The sequence below is a fragment of the Rhipicephalus sanguineus genome, chromosome 5 (genome assembly GCF_013339695.2).
Source record: "Rhipicephalus sanguineus isolate Rsan-2018 chromosome 5, BIME_Rsan_1.4, whole genome shotgun sequence".
Lineage (NCBI taxonomy): Eukaryota > Metazoa > Arthropoda > Arachnida > Ixodida > Ixodidae > Rhipicephalus > Rhipicephalus sanguineus.
The window spans coordinates 112,613,439-112,634,000 of NC_051180.1; the positions used below are offsets into that span (position 1 = coordinate 112,613,439).

At 42.9% G+C, this 20,562-nt stretch overlaps 1 protein-coding gene across 1 annotated transcript in view; it reads right to left on the bottom strand.

The window, feature by feature from the left end:
• Window positions 1–20,348, bottom strand: part of LOC119394144 (uncharacterized) — a 250,919-nt gene extending 230,571 nt beyond the window's left edge. Inside the window, exons 1-9 of the mRNA XM_049415655.1 lie at window positions 20,252–20,348; window positions 16,731–16,955; window positions 14,369–14,596; window positions 7,588–7,736; window positions 6,734–6,862; window positions 6,497–6,599; window positions 4,488–4,660; window positions 2,517–2,624; window positions 1,010–1,078 (exon numbers count right to left, since the gene is read on the bottom strand). Of these exons, the coding sequence (XP_049271612.1) occupies window positions 1,010–1,078; window positions 2,517–2,624; window positions 4,488–4,660; window positions 6,497–6,599; window positions 6,734–6,862; window positions 7,588–7,736; window positions 14,369–14,596; window positions 16,731–16,955; window positions 20,252–20,336 (1,269 nt within the window). The 5' untranslated portion in view covers window positions 20,337–20,348. The remainder of the gene's footprint in view (window positions 1–1,009; window positions 1,079–2,516; window positions 2,625–4,487; window positions 4,661–6,496; window positions 6,600–6,733; window positions 6,863–7,587; window positions 7,737–14,368; window positions 14,597–16,730; window positions 16,956–20,251) is intronic.
• Window positions 20,349–20,562: the final 214 nt, after the last annotated feature.

Genomic DNA, 20,562 nt, shown 5'->3' on the forward strand with positions numbered 1-20,562 from the left:
TTACTGTGTTGCAACAGCGTAGCCAGAAATTTTTTCCGAGCGGTGGGGTGGGGGGTCAGGTAGAAGCCCCCCTCCCCCCCCCCTATTTCTTTCAGGCGTAGGGAACAGCACGGTTGGTCGAGTTACAGCAATGACAAAGCTGGTTTTGGTGTCTACGTCTCAACTATTGTTGGAGTTCCGTCGTGGTGACGTTGGCTAATTTATGGCACGAAAAGCAAGAACGGCACCGTGCAATGGAAAGGAATAATTTTCCAGGGACACTTGCTCTGGTTAGGTTGCTGCGTATTTGTCGCACATTAGTTTGCCTACATCTCTAGCTGTTAGGCATTACGGAGCATTTTTCAGTCGTCTCCATGAAGGATAGCTACACTTAACCGAAGCAAGTCAAGGAATAGTAATCTTCCACTGTGTACCCGAGAATGGTTAAATATTACGACAGCACAGGCTTACGCATACCCCCAAGAAACTTTTATGCGCCGCGAATTTCTGTGCAGCCTCCTGCCCCAACTAATGCAGTTACATTTTACGCCATTTAAATACGAGAAGAAAATTTTATACTAAGAATATCATTACGCTTTTACTGTTGGGTGGGCTGCAAAATCTGCGTGAGGAGTGCCACCTACACACAATAGCCGAAAAACACTGTGACAGCTATGCGTGCGCCTGATTCATGTGTGCAATAAAACGGCGATTAACTTGCTCCGAATCATGTCGTTACTTTCAGTCGCCGTACCACAGTATAATGATGTTATTGCCTGAACATAATGTGCCGTCTCTTGTGAAAGCTGCAGTAGTTACATGTCTAAACGTCTCGCTCATATAAGCACCTCAAAGGGCAGACATCATGCTTACGTTTGTGTCGCTATTAAGGGCTCAAATGTTATTGCGCTTGTGACGTACACCTCTCTTTGTAGTCAACACAAGCGCACAGCTTTCGCATATGCAATGTGAATAATCTATTGCATATGCAATAGGAATGACAATTTGGGGTTTAGTTTAACACACTCACCTGAAGCACCGTTATATCAAGGCTCACCATATAGGTGTTGCCAGATGTACGCTTTCCCTCTTCCCCTTTCTGCAAATAAGAAAATAAAGCAACGATTTTGAATCTTAACGTATGGAAGATTGGTTTTATTTTTGAATGGTCTTACGAGGCAGACAGTACTAGTTATGCTCTACGCAAAGGCAACGGTATACAATGGGCAGCCGTGACGTGATGTCCAACTCTTGCAAGTTGAGCTTTCGCTGCAAATAGCCGTCAGCATAAACACCCAGGCGTCTGTATCTTATGGATGTTATTGCTGTTACAATGCACAGGTTTGTGGTATGGCGATTTTAATAACTTTTTAAAGCCTTCAGAGGTCCGAACGACGAATGACATCGCTATCACCATCTCTTTCACAGTTGATTTTAAGTTCGAACTGGCTTGTTATTCTTACGGCAGTTGCTACCCTTATGTTGTCGCCCTTTAATTCATCTGGATACACCCAGGTCTAAATGTTAGTTCGTGTAATTCTTGCGCACGATCACAGGTCACGGTAATAATGTCGTTACGTGGCGTTTGTGAGACGACTGGGCAGCAGTCCTTTGTATTTCGTAAGGATATTAAGGAATGTACTTTACATATACATGCTGTATTAGATAAGGGTACAATGTTTCGTCCCCACGGCACTTTGGAATTCTCTCTGACGTTGGCATGGGAAGCAGGTACGGTATTAACATTAGATTCTGTTAGCGGTGTTGCTAATGCATACCATGGTGTGATTACAAACGGCTAATAACGCTTCCTAATATTAAGATTAAATATCGAATTATTGCACAGACGATGATGTAATCCAAGGCTTTTTTTTTTCGATTTACATTGTTGATTTCTCATCCTTTATCGATAACCAGCAGCGTTCCCTGGGGATAACGCTGTGACGCTCGGACCACTGACGAAGCACAAAAAGGAATGTCGTTACAATAAAAGCATCGCATCATCCCACCACTGAGATTGCAGTGAGCTTATGAAACGATTATTCTGGCTATATTGTTCGTTTATCCCATCGTCATTGCCTGGCAGGACAACAGGCTGTTATCGCTGTTATCAGTCTCGCATTGAGAGAGGCTATATATGAAAAGAAATTAAAACAGGCAGGCGAAGGATCATTGCATAATAAAGCCACTTTTCCGTTTTTTCGTGCTTAGTGTCACAGCTACGATACTTCCGCGAACGGGAGCGCCATGAAGCGGTAACAGATCAGGGTATAGAACAGGGTATATAAGGAAGCATGAACAAATTTAACGAAAGGTCCAGCGAGTCATTCAGGGTGTATATAAAAAATAATTGATACATGTAACAGCCAGTTCATGTTTGATGTCACCTGAGATGTCGCTATAACGCCAACGAACAGGAATGCATCCCAGGCTACCAGTATCGGCCTCGGGTACCAGTAACGGCATTATTTTCCGCGAAACGTTGAAGATTTAGTAAGCAGCCGATATCTCTTTGTCAGATATCTAGAACAGCTTACGGGCACGACGAAGCACCATTCCCACAGGGTGGAGATGCCCTCTGACTCGGGCGGCCAGTCTGAGCGCACCACTTCCCACATGTGGCACGGGATTCCTCGTTTCACCGTCTGAAACCAGATGAACGCGTCTTTATGGTGGGGATATGGTGGAAATAAAAGCCTCTTTATGTTGGCAGAACAAAGTGCTCGAGCATAATAGCCTAGTGATTGATACAAATGCTTCGCATGTATTTTTTTCTCGCCGTAATATGACAAATATAACGGGTAGACCTACTGAGACGAGACAATTCTGGAGGACACGTAGAGCAAGAAATGGTACAACAGCAGTATTGGAGCTAGTTTCAAGGTTCTAAGCTTCGTGAAAGTTTCGGCTGAATTCTTATAATTTATGGCTTCAGAAGTCTAGTAGACAAGGGAGAGAATAGAGGGAATCAGCAAAAGCAATTAGTTGCAACTGTTTAATCCAGTGGTTTAAACTAAAACACAACGGGAACTCCAAACTGATAGCAAAAGAAATAGAAGCATTACAAAGACAAATCGCCGCGCACAAAGTATACAATTTTACGCACATGAAGTATTGTGTTTAAATATTCCTGGTATAGTGTAACGTTTCATCGAGCGTAGGCTGTTTTCTCGTTAAGGATCACGTTTTTCTGAGCGCGTTGATTCCAAGACATGCAAAGCCTGCACGTGCAGACTAGGTGATAGTGGCCACGAATCGCCAAGCGATTGGTATAGAGGGAGTATACATCGAAATATTGACTTCGTTGCAACTGTGCCTAAGGGAGTCTTTTCTCCGTTTGCACTAGATTTAATTGTCTCTCCGGTAACTGTGCTTCACAACATGTCGACCCTCTGCAATATTGTGGTGACCCAAAGAAAAGGCAAGAAAGGTAACTTGACGATTACCTCGAGAACGGCAGTGCTATGCATTGCATAAGTATCATCTCAATTCTCGTCCAGGTAGGTGCACCGAAGTATAAATAAGTATGTAGATTCCGTGCAGCGAATAAGGTGCCGCAAATTATACGCCAGTATGAACGGTAACCAAAGCTGATGATGATGGCACTGATGTAAGTGCACGAGCCAATATTACAGTGATGTGAGAAAAGCTGATTACACAATTATTACGCTGATATGATGCAACAAAATGTGACAAAATTATGACGCTGATGCAACAAAACGAAATTACGAGCATTACGTTTCCTTGAACTAACGCGTTTCATTCCGCAGGTACTGCACATATGAACCGCTATTGACTTATTGACGCATTATACATCATTTAGATACATGAAAGAATACACAGTGCTTAACGTAAGCAGGACACAACGTTATGCGATGCACAGGCGACAAATGCTACCAACGGCACACTGTCGCAGCCGTATTTCGCTACTTCAAAAAAAGTTTTACTAGCGGATCCAGTTAGCTATAGTTTACTAACCTCAATACCTGAAATCTTTAAATATTATTTCGAAGGCACTATGTGCTCATATGTTGAAGAAAAGAAAGATGTTTTAGATATTTCCGGGCATACCCTATGCAGTTTTTTCTATGTCTATTTTTTACGCAATTTCCTTCTTGAAGAAAGCCCGTGAAATACGAAAGATAAACATTACATCGCCTTTACATGACGTAATTGCAATAGTTTGAGGCACGCAGGCGCAAGAAAGCGTGGCGTGAAGGAGGTGTGATTAAGACATATTATAAATAAATATCATTCATGAGTAGGCCTAGTTATCAATCTCCTATTGTCCTTGCTGTATTGCATATTCCTTAAAATGTGCGCGCGGTGCAACGCATAATTTGTAATTCGACTTTCATTCAGAGCTTCTTCTTTATTTTTGTAAAGTATCTTTCTACAACAACGCCCTTTGTCCGAATGTAAAAAAATAATTAAATAAGTATATAATATTTCAAATAAATAAATAAATAAATAAACACCGCGCTAAAAATAATAATAAATTCACCAACCTGTTTCTTGTACGTCAGTTTTATGTCGTGATCATCACCACTGAAAATTGTAGCCGGTGTCATGTGTCTGATGTAACTTGGATCAGCGATCATTTGCACGTCGAATTTCAAGTTAAGTATGCTTCTAACCTTGCAACGTACGTTTTTCTTCTCAGTAATCTGATAGATTGCATCTGGAATATTATAGAAGATGTTATGGAAGTTCAGGTATTTGAAATAACATGATATTCAATGAATATTTTTGAAGCTACTGTTTAAAGCCGTCAAACACATCTTGATATTTTGTTCATTGACGCGGCAGTGTGCCACCTCAGGCACACGTTTGTGGAGATTAAAATATCTACATCGGCCATATTATTATTGCGAAAGTGAGGTATGTTCGATGGAAATCGTTGACTTCCTCAGTAGGCTAGCATCGATCTTCCTTTTAAGCAGCAGCTTGTCAACACACACACACACACACACACACACACACAGATATATATATATATATATATATATATATATATATATATATATATATATATATATATATATATATACATATATAAGCTCAGAGAAACAACACATTGTGACTGTGAATTGATAATATTTTTTGCGCAATCTGGCATAGTTGCAATAATCTCTTCGCGGAATATTCATATATTATCTTTCTCTTTCATTATTTCATACCCCTTTGCCCTTGGAAAGTGCAACTGGAGATCTTCACTTGTTTTCCTCCGTGTACATTCTTTGTCTTTCTCCCTTCCCCTTTTTCATGGCTCCTATGTTCGCTACATATAATAGGTCGCTTTCGCGCCAATAAACCCAGTTTAACTAGGAGTGCATATGAGAGTAGAAATTATAGGCTTGCACAAGGAATATTCTCCAGACAACCAAATATTGTGAATGCACCAAAAGCACCAAAGTCGAATATGTGAATTTCAATCTCGTCGTCATCTTCACTATCGGTATACCGTGTGCGAACAGACACAGGTGCCTGTATGGTGCCAGTGGTGGCGCATAATGCCGAAGGTGCTAACGCTTTTTATATCATCAAGAAATGAACTGACATGCAGCTTAGATAAGGGTAAAGCTACTACTCGTAAAACCATGCACAGCGTTAACCTATTTTGCCGGAGTCGTCTTTCTTAAGGAGTGTTCGGTAATGCAGCCCTAGAGAGGAAATCAATATGTGCGTTATAGAACCTAATATAAAACAAATCTATAAAACTAGATCAAAACGTGACATCTCACCGTACTGGTAAACAAACTTGAATTTTCTTACAAGATTATTTTGAGTGTAAGGCGGGAAGTTGAGTTTTAAATTGATATAAGAAACCTAAAGCGTGTAAAACGTCTTTCATGATAATATCGCGAAGTCTTATTGTCGCAACGTGGAACGAGAAATATTTTTATGTTTATTTTTTCTATGCGTCAGGTAGAACAAAAAGAACATTTGCGTAGCTCGCGCTAAGTCACGCAAAGATGCTTCACAGCAGAGCTGGCGGCCACGTTTCGGCTTCTCTAGTTAAACCTCTGTACAGAACGCTTAGGCGGTCATTGAGCGCGTGCCGGTTCATGATGATGATAATTGTCTATCTACGACAAACGGCAAACCTCGGCCATAGCAGCTCTGCTGCAAAAGAAATTGCTTCATCTGCTCTTTCGTTAACAAACCGACAAAAAACAGGGATGAGTTTCATAATATAGAAAAAAATGCACGACCGTTGATGCCACACCAACGTTGGAACACTCACACAGAGCCTTTGTCGTTAGGGTAAAACACCTCTTTCAAAGACATACCGCATTTATGAGCTGAAAACACTCATTTCCACACTGATAACCATGCCAGTAAAGGGGGCTAACCTTGATGGTGATATGCAGTTTTTAGTGGAGCAAGGGAAACAGGGGTAACCTTGGGAATTGTGGAAGTAACGGGCAAGGAAGTTCTTGTTTTTAACACTCCGGATGCGGCCCTTTAGATAACGTCGCAGTATATACTGCTTCCGTCTTTCTCTGCTACCCACCTTCGTTTCCAGATGCGATAAGTGTTCTCCTCCGCCGTGTGACGTTGCCCTCTATAGGCTCGTAATCTATTCTGTACAGCATACGGTCTAGATCGACCCAAACCTGTAATGAAGACGTTTAGAGAGATCCGATTTCAGAAAAAAAATGTGAACGCAACCCAAAAGCTGAGATTGCGCTCTTTCGTTAGATAAAAGAACTATGCACAAGAAAGATAAAAAATTAGAAATGCGGCCTACGTCACTGTAATGCGTGGCATTGTAGCGTAGTGACGTCATTTCCACGTGGTAGTTGAAGATCCTCATATCTCGAAGCGGAGGCAGAGAGACGGCTTTCTTGTAACCGCCGCAGAAGACACCGTCTGGAAGCTTTGTGCAATACCGGAAAATATTACAAAATGCTGAAGGTCATACATTTTTTGCACTGTGCTGCACGATGCGTTCGCAGTTAAAACATGAGCAAAAGGAGAAGGGAAGGAAGGATCGAAATATAGAAAGGTTAATTAGATTCGATGCGCGTCCAGTTTACGACCCTACGAGGGCGCAAGGAATTAAGGAATGAAAGAAAGGAAGGAGAGGGAGGGAGGGAGGGGATAAGTGTTTAGCCTCTTCAATTATTATTTTCCGATAGCCCCAGATTGCCCGGCACACTACATACTCACTGCTAATTGTCTGAAGGCACCATCTTGGGCAGTCCAGGACTGCCACGAGTGGATAGTCCAGTGCGAACCCCTACTGACTAGGTCAGTTTGTAAGCTAATAATGCTTTGGGTCATGGTCCAAGAGCCTTTTTGTTTAATAAAAACGGCCTAGTTGGTCTAATATGCAGTTCGAATAATGTGTTTGACGTGATCACAGAAACGCCACACGTGCCATTGTCATATTTCCCCTCATTCGCAGGAATCACGAATGGGGGCAGGTGGGGGAAAGGACATCAGAAGAAGAAGTTATGACTTTGCTCTCGCGAAAAAAAAGTACTTTAGTTTTGTACTGTCGAACATGGTAAAATACGTTGATATTGCCGTGCTAAGTAGTCTGACAAAAAAAAAAAAAATGTGAGTATGCTAAGAGGCGATACCTCGCCGAATAAGTACCTGTAAAAGGTCGTCGTGGATATTGTCTCCAAAGGCACCGAAGTCGAATATGTTAATTTCAATCTCGTCGTCATCTTCACTGTTGGTATACCGTGTACGAACAGACACAGGTGCCCGTATGGTCCAGGTGGTAGAGCCCCATGAACGTGCTAAACCATCATGAAAATAAGAAATAAAGTGGCTGCAGTGAATGCTTAGGCCCTAAACTGGTTTACTGCGAAAGCAGTCATTAATCACAGTCAATGCGCGTTTAGCGTGTAACTGTGCTCACAACGTTTAGAAACATTTTCTTCTTTCTGAAAAGAAGGTGAGCAAAAATAATTACGGCCAGTACGTATCCATAGAAACATAACAGATAATTTTATAATTGGGTACTCAGGCCGTTGGGTTTCTTCAGTACGCACGCTGTTTTCGAAAGTTTGAGTGATTGGTGTACAAAGTTCTGTGCACCTTATTTTAAGTTCCTCTGTTGAAGAAAATTCTGACAGACCTACAGTTACTGAACCCAACATCATTCGATCACTATTAAGAAGCTAAAGAAAGAAAACTCCGAGCTTGTTCGCAGTTAGTCTGCAGATTTCGCCCGGAGAACGAGTTAGCGTTATGGGCAACTATAACGTAAATGCTATGCAACAAAATCCTTCTAACTTCGTCCAAATTTTTTGAGCAAACATTTTAAAACGGGACCTCGATATATGTAAATAAGTACATGTGTCGGCGGTTTTCTTTTGCTCCAGGGTATTGATATTATTGAGAATGAATCAATAGCATCTCTTATGTCAGGTTGATTGTTCTTGTTAATATTGGTTGTTATTCTACTGGTTAATATGCGTTTGAACGCGGCCACTCCCCTTCCCCCCTTTTTTGATCGAGTGGTAATGGTTAGAATATATCTCCGCCCCAAGTTTTTCATTCCTTAGCATTAGCGTTAACTTAGTTAATTTATGTGTCTAATTTTTGTTATACATTGACGTCCTACCTAATTATTATTTTTCACATGACCATAACTTCTCTGTGTTTGTATAATTGCTCTATTTATGTAATATACGGAGGTCCCCTGGTACTTCCTTCAATACTCTGGTACTTCCCGCTGCAATATTTTCAGCATGCAACTGAAACTTGACATTTTGGAATAATCTTAATTGAAAACAGGATGTGGGATTTCTTAGGAGGTGGTGGCCAAACCCTGACAAGTTAATTTCTTTTGGCCACCTCCTTGTCTTCCGTGAGTATTCCTTTACGCTTTCTTAGCTTTCTTAACTGTGAAATATGCTCGAAAAAAGAAACGAAGAGAGAAATTGATAGAGGAATAGATGAAAAGGAAAGGCAGGGAGAGAGAGAGAGAGAGAGAGAGAGAGAGAGAGAGAGAGAGAGAGAGAAATGTTTTAATGAAAAGCTGGAGATGTTTGCCTGGCTATTCGCCTGACATGCTACTCCAGGTGCTCCAGGGTGATGATTATGATATATACGCTGAAAACCACACATACATACGTAGACTACACTGTTTACAAAGGTTCGGTCAGGCTTGTGGCCTGCAAGAAAGTCAGCAGCGCTTTCGTTGCGCGTAACGCAGAGGTGCTGTTTTGCCATGGGCCCAGAATGTGCCGCAGTTCTAAACACGAGTCCTGTTGAAGGTGCAAAGCCGCCTTCAGAGATCGCCTGCATTCGCAGAGAACGTGTTTTAGGTCTTCTAGAACGTTACATTGAACGCACAACGGTGAGTCCGACAACTTGATTTTGTTCTTGAAGTAATTAGTGTAGGCGACGTTTAGTCTGATGCGGTGAAAGCATGTTTCCTCTTGTCTGTTGAGGTCTCGCGGCATATCGAAGGCACACGATGGATCAATTATTGCGATAGCAATTATATGGACAGTCTCGGCTGGATTTTGCCGTCGCCGTCGTCATGCACCGTATATGTATAAGTATGTATATATATATATAAAAGCCCCAAAGAAAAATAATTCAGAAAAATGCTTCCGAAGCGCGGAATCGAACCAGGGACCTCTTGCTCCGCAGCGAGTGGCGCTATCCACTACGCCACGAAACGCAAATCCTCTACGTAGCTAACGGCGAGCGTTATATACACACTTTTTACCGCTGGACGGACTCAGAGACGGCAGGCGATAATAAGCGTTTCTTCATTACCAGCGAGATGGCGCTAGGAGCCCGACGGGCGCATTTAAAAGTCGTCGGCGAGCTCGCTCGCTTCTTCTTATATTTGCGCATGGGAGAACCTTGCCCTTCCGCTGTCTGCTCGCGCGGTTTTCTCGTGGTGAGGGGAAGAGGTATGTTTCAAGCTTTCACCGTGATGTCCGCGCTCATGTTACGGCGCGTACGAAAGTCACTCGAGCTGAAGGGACGCCGCTAAACGAACAAACAGAAGATGAGCGCGAACTATCAAGTGTCACAGCTCTACACTTGAAGCACGCTAGTTTCCTTCGCTGCTTCGGCCGCCTTTGCAACAGGAGCGCTGTTCAAACTGAGAGTATCCATTGGCGAGCCTCACTTCGTATAGCATTAATTTCTTGCTATCGCATTCATTGCTTCGCCCTTGCGGCGAAACTGTGACTTTTTTTGTAAAGAGGCCCATACTGGTGACTGGCATATGTCCAGAGGGATCGCTGGAAGCGCCAAGCATGTGCCGATACAAGTGTCGCCGCGTCTTTTCTCGAGAAAGGTATTTCAACCATTTCTCTCGAGGCGTCATGTCCAGCTTCGGCAGAGTCATCAGCCTGGACGTTGCCTTGTATTCCGCAGTGGGCAGGTATCCATTGTAGGTTAACCTGGTACTAGTAACCTGTTTGCTACCCTGCACAGGGGTGGGGAAATAGGGGTCGAAAAGAGGACAGACTTCACTTCCAGCGTACCGGATACGTCATCAGATCCACACCGAATCGGCGCATCCCATACGGCAGAAACTTTACCGAGCGGCACCATCAGAGCGCAAGATCATCAACGAGCAAGTCCTAAAGATGCTGGAAAAGTGAATATTCAAGAATTGGAGAGTCCCTAGGCCGCTCCCGTCATTTTAGTGCAGAAGAAGGACGGTGCATGGATATTCCGCGTTGACTACCGTCGACTGAATTCAGTCACCAAGAAAGATGTCTATCCGCTGCCGCGCATTGATGAGGCCATAGACTGCCTGCATTCCGCTTCGTACTTTTCTTCTGTCGATCTGAGATCAGGTTATTGGCAAATTCCGATGCACACAGCTGATAAAGAAAAAACGGCATTCGTTACGCCTGATGGGCCGCACGAATTCAACGTTATGCCATTTGCATTATGCAATGCGCCTGCGACATTCGAAAGATTCATGGACACTATTCTGCGTGGTTTGAAATGGCAGATCTGTATGTGTTGCCTCAATGACGTCGTAATTTTTAGACGAACGTTTCAAGAACATAACGCTCCCTTAAATCTCGCGCTCAACTAAGCTGGCCTTGTACTGAATTCGAAGGAGTGTCACTTTGGCGAGCTACAAACACTGGTATCGGGACATCTCGTTGATAAAGATGGCATTAGACCTGACTCACAGAAGACAGCGGCCGTTGAATCATTCGAGCAACCAAAATCTGTGAAACAGCTTCGTAGCTTCGTAGGGCTCTCTCTCTGCTCGTATTTCCGGTGGTTCATACCCAGTTTTGCGGATGCCCTTCACCCTGTGACGAATCTTCTACGAAGAACACTCCGTCTCAGTGGACCCCCGAGTGTGATGCCGCTTTTCGCCAGCTGAAGTGTTTGTGTACTTCACAGCCAATACTTCGGCACCTAATTCAATCCTTCGTCGCCAGCAGAGATTCACACAGACGCAGTGGCATCGGTATCGGTGCTGTCCTCGTTCAGCGCTCTGGTAACAAGGAACATGTGGTGGCGTACGCTAGTAGCTCTCTAAGCAAGCATGAACGCAACCACACTGTGACAGAACAGGAATATCTAGCGGTAGTGTTTGCCGTGCAGCGGTTTCTCTCGTATCTTTACGGACGCTCGTTCACCATCGTCACAGGTCACCATTCCCTGTGTTGGCTGGTCAATCTTCGAGACCCATCAGGTCGCCTCGCACGGTGGGCCCTTCGTTTGCAAGTATATGTCTTCACCATTTCGTACGAGAGTGGCCGTCGACACGCTGATGCGGATTGCCTCTCTAGGATGCCACTGCTTACGATGGATTGTGAATCCGATAACTTTGACCGTCTTATCGCTTCTCTGTCGCCCGATTTTCCCGATGCCTTGACTTTCACCGCTGAACAGCGCAGAAACCCAAGCTTAGAAGCTCTCTTCCCTGTAACACAAGAGCCTATAACCGAAGGCCGACACTGCGTCCGAGATGGTCTTCTTTATAAAAGGAACTTGTCAACGACGGCGCCCACTTTCTGCTGGTCGTTCCTGTGTCTCTTGAGACATCTGCTCTGCGTATCAAGCACGACGACCCGACTTGTGGTCACTTATGAACCGTACGGACACTTAGTCGCATGAAGGAGCGGTTGTATTGGCCTCAAACGTGCAATACAATTGATAACTATGTGACCAGTTGTACGCATTGTCAGAGCCACAAGCGACCCACCTCAGGTCCAGTCGGTCACCTGCAGCTGGTAAAGCCCCCCGGTTCCCCTTTTGAAAAAGTGGGCATCGACCTGATGGGACCGTTCCCGCGTTCTTCAAGAAGCAACCGGTGGATAAATGTATGTGCTGCCTACTTGGCGCGAGTGATTATTGGTCAGTTACCAGGTCGTAAAAAGATCACGTGCTGCGTGACGCCAAACAGGCAGAAAAAGAGTATTCAAGACTCGCCGCCATGGCTGCGATAGGCGCTGACTAACACTCCTAGGTTTGAGTGCACATATATGCCCCATAAATTGGACGGGAGGATGACCGCCGCCGTAGCTCAGTTGGTAGAGCATCGGACGCGTTATTCGAAGGTCGCAGGTTTGGTCCCTGCCGGCGGCTAGTTATCTTTTCGTCCACTTTACTTGCTTCCCATTTATATCGCAATTACAACAAATAACATCCCCTATACTTTCCTTGGCATTATTGTCTGTTAGTCCTTACGCTACGCAACCCGCTTTTCTGCAGGCACAGCGGCGGTCGTCCTCCCGGACGGAGCCTCCCGTCGACTTTATCGGGTATTTCGGGACGCGTTATCTCGAGGTTGTAGGTTCGGTATCTACCGGCGGGAAGTTAGTTTTTCGTCCACTTTTAGTTCCTACACTAGGGATTAATAATAGAAAATTCGAATAACAAATGGAAGAGCGTGCTATTCCATTCGGTGCTCGAATCGAATAGTGCATATTCGAAATACCAAAATTTTGTCGAATATTTTTCGAATAATCAACAACGAAATAGTGATCGAAAGAACGAGACGTTAGAACATCGAGGTGTAACATTTCTTGTTTTCATCATCGATTGCGAAGATGCATGCAGCCCATGCACTGACAGAACTATCGACTCGGTATTGATCACGGAATGAAGGTGTTTTTGTTTGAAGCTCCAGTTCCATCATCCATTATCTCCGCCATGACATTCATGGTGATGTTCATTCATGAAAATTCCTTAATATTAATATTTATGTGTCAGTTTTAATTAAAATCTCTTGACAAAGTACTACCTTGAATACTGTTCTCACAGCTATATTTCATACTGCAGTTACAAAGTATTTCGAAGGCTCTAGTTGCTGCTGTATACGAGCTTGCCTCAGTTTGAATATTTTAGGTATTTTTGTGCCGGTTAGAAGCAATCGCAATGTTCCTTTTTAAAGCTTGTGAATATTTGTTTTAAATAAAATGTTGTAGGATTGTTGGGCTGTTTTGAAAATTGTTACCTTAACAGTTTATGGCTGCTTCGAAAAGGGTTGCCTTAATATTCGAACACTATTAGAACAGTATTGATTTGTATTCGTATTCGATGCGCCGTCATCACTATTCGATTCGTATTCGATCCGGTTCTGATATTAACTATTCGCACATCCATACTTAACACTGATGCCATAATAATCACACTACAGTTAAAACAGTATACGAATAACGGCCCCTATGCCTTCCTCAGATTCATTGTCTGTTGGTTTTTCCTTTACGGTTGTGTCAAGCAAAGGAAACGAGTAGTTGTTGAAATTTCCTTTCTCTTGCTTATGCAGCTGGATAGATAGATAGATAGATAGATAGATAGATAGATAGATAGATAGATAGATAGATAGATAGATAGATAGATAGATAGATAGATAGATAGATAGATAGATAGATAGATAGATAGACAGACAGACAGACAGATAGATAGATAGATAGATAGATAGATAGATAGATAGATAGATAGATAGATAGATAGATAGATAGATAGATAGATAGATAGACAGACAGACAGACAGACAGACAGACAGACAGACAGACAGACAGACAGACAGACAGATAGATAGATAGATAGATAGGTAGATAGGTAGATAGATAGATAGATAGATAGATAGACAGATAGACAGATAGACAGATAGACAGATAGATAGATAGATAGATAGATAGATAGATAGATAGATAGATAGAGACAGACAGACAGACAGATAGATAGATAGATAGATAGATAGATAGATAGATAGATAGATAGATAGATAGATAGATAGATAGATAGATAGATAGATAGATAGTTCAGACAGATAGATAGATAGATAGATAGATAGATAGATAGATAGATAGATAGATAGATAGATAGATAGATAGATAGATAGATAGATAGATAGATAGATAGATATTGTCTGTGTTTACATTAACTGCGATAGGCTATTGCATCCTTGAAATCTTACAGTTTACTGCCATGGCGATGATCAGAGGCCTGCCTTTCCGCTCGGTCTCTGCTACCCACACGTTGCAGGACATGTTACGTGCTGGATAGTGGGCTTCATCAGGTGTCGTGCTCCAGTTACTGGACGTGAGAAGATCCCTCAGGTAGAAGTAGTGCCATCCTTCCTTTGTCTCCAGCGGACCGAATATATCGCTGCTCGTCTTAATGAGGTTGCATGTCGCATTGTGCGCTGGAAAAAATAATTTACGATATTGAATAATACCAATAATGCCAAAGGGTTATTTAATTGCGGTAAAAAATCCCAGATATCTAAATACCAGCGCAAACAAAAACATACAAAATTTAGATAGACGAACTACCCACTAAAATTGTAGCACGAAAACGGAATAAGAAAGCTCTCATTAAAGCAGAATAGAGTGGTATATAGCAGGCAGAATTAAGAAATAACACACATTTTGGAAAAAATCTCCGTATAGACAAGCGTTGGAAGAGCACAGACCCAAAAAAGATGAAGGACAACTGAAGTCCCTAATGTTATTTCGTTTGCCTTTCTTGTACGGTGCCTTTACAAAGATATGTACTCAAGAAGCACATATTGCTATGATATTGGGCACAAATCCCAAATGTACAAAGGTGCGGCACAATGAATGAATGAATGAATGAATGAATGAATGAATGAATGAATGAATGAATGAATGAATGAATGAATGAATGAATGAGCACTATGACTGAAGCTGCAGAGGGAAACCACATGGTTTGGTACGGAAAGAATTGGAAGATTCGCAGGACAACGCAGAACCAATGCTCCAGCATTGCTCTCGAGTTCGAATCTTTGATTAGGAAAATCGAACGAGCAACGTTAGAACAATATTAGAACAGCGTAGTGAACACATTACGCTATTCTAATATTGCCTTTTTTACATTCTGTGTACCATGTTTCCAAGTGGCTACTATCCTGCGGCCAGTATAGATTTCGCAAGCGCATTTTTACCAATCTCACTTCATGAAGTAAACTTCGATGCTTGAACGTCTCAGAATTTCGATACTTAGGCGCTGCTCCTTTTTTAGCTTACGACTAACACAAGTTTATGGAACATTGCTGCGGACGCTGCAGTGCCCAGTCATCCTTCGTTGGTTTGACACTTACTTCATTAGCCTCGTTACAGTTCGGCCTGCTACAAGATACAATCACTGCCACTTACACACCACCAAGTTTTAAAGAAATGTTGATAGTGTACCTCCGGTCTGAATAATGTCGAACATCTTGCACATCAATTCGAGCTTTTATTTCTGTTTACTCTTGATGCAATTTACAGCTGCATCTACAAATAGTGTCCAAGCAGAGCAGCTTCACCTTATCTTTGTTACCTCTTACCAATAAAGGTGGTGCTCAACGCCCACTTCTCCCTAGACAACCTGACACACGAAAATCTGTAACTGAAGATTTTCTAACCGATGTACCCATGATGGTGATGACGACATTGTTTTCACACGGTCCCTTTGTAAGAAAGTTTGCACTAACAAGCTTCCCTAACATCACAGATGCTCTACGAGAAACTTTTGCAGTTAAAGGCGACAGCGATGAGATTTACTCGTTTGTGGTGGCTTCAAATATCATGAAAACTACGTTCTTTTCCGAGAAATAGGAGCCAGGGTCATGCGGAACGTCCATTTCAATTTGTGTCAAAGGGGAGCGCTTAAGGATAGAAGGAGAAAGGCCAGCAGTCGTATAACGGCGCGCAAACAAACTTCACTCGTGCGATACCGGGAAGACGCGTTATACAACAAGCTTACCCTATGGGAACACTTGTGACCCCACTTGAACACGCGCAGTTGTTGAACAAAAACAGAAGAATGCCAGAAAACCGGATTGTGGTTGAGAAGTGAAATTGCTGCTAAAAAAAAAAGGATTGTTTCGTACGTGCCGAGGAAAAAACTCACAGGGTTCCTTACACATTCGCCTAAGACGGCTCTAAGACGAAAGCGATCTTCTTTTTCTACTCAGCCGATGTATTCATCCTCCCCCGCACCCCTCCTAAAAGCTTTCTGCACCTAAAGTGGTTTTGCACTGCCTCCGTGATCGGCCCACCTTTGACCAAGCGTCAATGTCATGTGATGACGTCATCATTTGACGGCCCGTGATGTGAAGTCATAATGATGTCATAGCGACGTCATGATGACGTAATATCCTGACGTCATCACGTGATAATTTTTTTGCATCACTCGTGCTGACTCCGGTGCCGACGGTCAATTTGCACGTTTGATGAGGAATTTAAGGCTTTCGCCCTAATAAACACCCCATATCATAAGCGACCGTGGTAAGTCGATTGTCAAGTGAAGCAAAACGGTCTACATATTCTCACCTGATGATGTATGAAGAAATGTCTGTCTTGTCTCGATGTCTTGAAAGTAGGTGAACGTCTCTTTAGATGAGTGAATTCTGAGTACCGCTTTGAGATTCGTGCTGTCGTAAATCTCCTCGAAGAACAGCACTTCTTTGACGCTGAAGGCCGAATCCTCAGCCGGCCTCATCCGGATGATTTCACCAATAGCCCGAAACGAACCATTATAAAACGGAGGAGGTTGTCCTGCGCGAAACGGAAAATAATTTCTACATACACTTAAACACTCGCGTGTGAGAATGGCTCAGATGTCAAAAAGTATTACATCACGGATTAATACAGGAATAGTATCCACCCATGGCTAGAGTGTACTAGAACAGGGGAGTGCTCGTAACGAGCTTTGAAAAGTGAAGCCCAAACAGGGTCAATCCGCTTGTGGCGCTGTGATCGGTAGTCTGCAATGCGTCCTCGTTTAATTGTTGTGCGCAGCTCCACTGAAGTGGTGCAGGGGTAGAATGCCCGTTTCCCACTCAAAAGACCCGGGTTCGAATCGCAGCTGTAGATGGTGAGTTTTTATTCTTAATGCCACCTTTTATGGCTGTATTAGTTTTCCTTTGTTTCTTAAAACTAGCTTCTGTTTCTACGTGTTGCTTCAAAAAGTAACGCAAAATGTGAAGTAAATAGAAAAAAATTGACAGTGAGCGTAGTTATTTGCAGCGCCACCGCCCCGGATTCAACAAAAACGTAAAGTATGGCCTCCGAGGTTTTTGCAAACACGAGACTCGAGACGAGATTTCACACGTTACGTTATTTCTTGCAGTGCGCGTTTAGCGCTATCTGAAAAAGCACAAGAAAAAGATGAGCTATAAGCGGAATTTTCGGAACAAAGAAGATTTGGATAACGCCTTGTTCATAAGCTTTATGCCAGAAGAAACTCTCTCCGTCTTGGAAACCGCTTCAGCCTCTTCGAACAAATCGTCGTAAAATGTACAGATGCATCTGTGTCTATCAAAAATTTTGTTCCTGAGCAAAATGCTGTTGAGGAGCAAACCTTAGTCATTTACTTAACAGAAATTTCTCCTCTGGAGTTGGCGGTGAAGGGAAACGTCATTGTCGGACGTCCTACGCCAGGCGCAAGAAGGCGGAGATCGTTGGTGCCGTCTCCAGGACACTTTCTGCGCAGACCGAGTCTTCCTTGAACGCCTGTCTCGCGTATTGTGCGCATTAGGGCTGAAGAAACTGTTTCATGCAAAAACTCGACTCGAGTGTGCATCTAGACGAACTTTTTCCCATGATTGGTTCCTCCAGGAAAAATAGTACGATGACTACAAACACGCTTATGTACAAATTTGCCCTTTAAAGCAACACTTCGTCTTTTTTCTGTCAATTTGATGTTTTGTGAACACGAGAAAACATATTTAAGACCTAAAAATTATGACAATGGCAACAATAGCCACATACTCGCTCACTTAAGTGGGTGGGTGGGAACGTGAATTTGGGCACTCTGGCGGCTTTGTAATTCCGATTTCACAAAAACAATACCACACGTTTTTAGAGATCCAGTTATAGCACGCAGTGGGCTTTAATTCTGGGGAGATTAAAGAAAATAGAAAACGGCTTTTTTAATTGCATTCCAAAGTATTGCATTTTTATAGACAGGCCTTTACTTCTGCATTTGTGGTTTCTGTTTGAGGCCATTCTCGCCAATTTCATAGATAGATAGATAGATAGATAGATAGATAGATAGATAGATAGATAGATAGATAGATAGATAGATAGATAGATAGATAGATAGATAGATAGATAGATAGATAGATAGATAGATAGATAGATAGATAGATAGATAGATAGATAGATAGATAGATAGATAGATAGATAGATAGATACTGACTGGCTGGCTGACTGACTGATTGATTGATTGATTGGTTGAGCACTCATTAATCAATAGTAGTGCACGGGGTGGGCGTGGCTCAAGACTCGAGTCGCATCTTACATGATATAATGGACGGTAAATTGTTAGTATTACTTCCCGCTGATTATTTGGCACTCTTATAATCGATAGTAAAGTACAGGTGATCTTACTGATAGCACACACGAAGCACCGCACTGACCAATGAGTTACGATGCGCAATTCAAGGAACGACAATAACGAAGTTTACTTCCCTCTCCTCCTCCGACAGCAAATGAGCAAGTCGCAAGAAAGAGAGAGCAGGTAAAGAAGTTGACTTGGGAATATTCGCGACTTTATTCTAAGGGAGATCACCATGCCAGCACAAGCCATAGCCTGAACTAACAAGCTCCACGTCACAGTCTACGTCAATCGTCCTTTACGCACATTCAAAATATACGTCACTCGCAGCAAGATGGAACAGTGAAATCCGCTTGAGTCTTATGAGTGTGCCTCGCCCTAATCCTCTCTTCTTAATATTAACAGAGAAGCAGTACGGGCCTTGAAACGATGTCTTCATTTTTTTTTGCTTTTGGGACGCTGCCCTTTTAAATTTGCCTGCGTTTCGCCGCTCACATAAAGGTTGTTTGGTATCCCGGGCCGAACACGTGCACATAAAGCACAATAATATCACTGAGAGCGTGTTATTCACCGTCCAGCTACGACGCACAACGCTTCAACGCTCCACATAGGCCATTCTAGCGACAGTGCACATTCAAGAAGTGACGCACGTAAAGCACCTCCTCAAAAAGGAATCATCGTAATAATAATCGCCGAAACTGTCGTTATTGTTGTCTTCGGCTTTTTAATCATCATCATCATCCTAATCGACATCATATCTCTTAAAAACGAAGGCCTAATTACACTATCTCAGTCGCACCATTTTTCGCACAAGCTTATTTTCTCTTAAACCCGCAACGATCCTCATTTGATCTCTCCACCTAATTCGCTGCTGTCCTCAGCAGATAATCAGGCGGAGAAATGGAGAGGAGAATTAGGTGGAGATATATTTCGCTACGGCGCTTATTCGGCCACTTCATTGGACCACCGGTTATGTACCTACCGGGGAAGAACACGGTATGCGTTTAGCTCGCCTGAACACCTGTTCTATTAGGCAGAATCTACACTAAATTAATGTTCTCGAGGTGTTGACATTTCCTTCGATATATTTTTCTACAGCGACCGCATAAAACTGAATTTTATGTCGCATACCTTATAATAAACAACTAAATTATCGTAACCTTGTTCCACGTGGGGTTCTCCAAATAAGTATAACTTATCGGCGAACACATCAAGCATACCTAGTAAAACTTAAAGTGAACTAGATACAGAGCATGTGGCTAACCAAATTAGTGCGCAACTCTAAGAACTATGTTTTGGTACCTGCCAATAAATAACGCTACGAAAGCTGCCCAGCTTACAGATTGTTCCGTCATGTTTAAATATTGGGCCAACCGTAAGAGGTCGTCACTCACTATCGATATATACTGCCAGGTTTATTCTCCGTGATGTGAGACACGCCTCAATGGGAGATTCTACCGACACAAACCACTTAGTGACGCTTCGCAGGAGACGCTGTCGCAGAAGTACTCACCAAGTAACTCTTGGGCCCTTACAGTGGAAAGGAAAAGTAACCCAGCCCCAAAAAACACTGTAATGAGAGACGTGGACGTCATCATATCCGTCAAGTAAACACAATGTAGCACGCGTTCTTACAGACTGTTCTGGGGCGTCACAGCATTTCTCCATGGGCATCGCGGACACTGTGTAACGCCTCATGTTTCCCGATAGCGACGGCACTATAGAATGAGGCACCGATAAGGGCGATAAAAGTAAGAGGGAAGATATTTAATCGCAGCCTTTGTTAACGCCGGGGCATTGTACTCTTACCTGCGTGTCCGATGG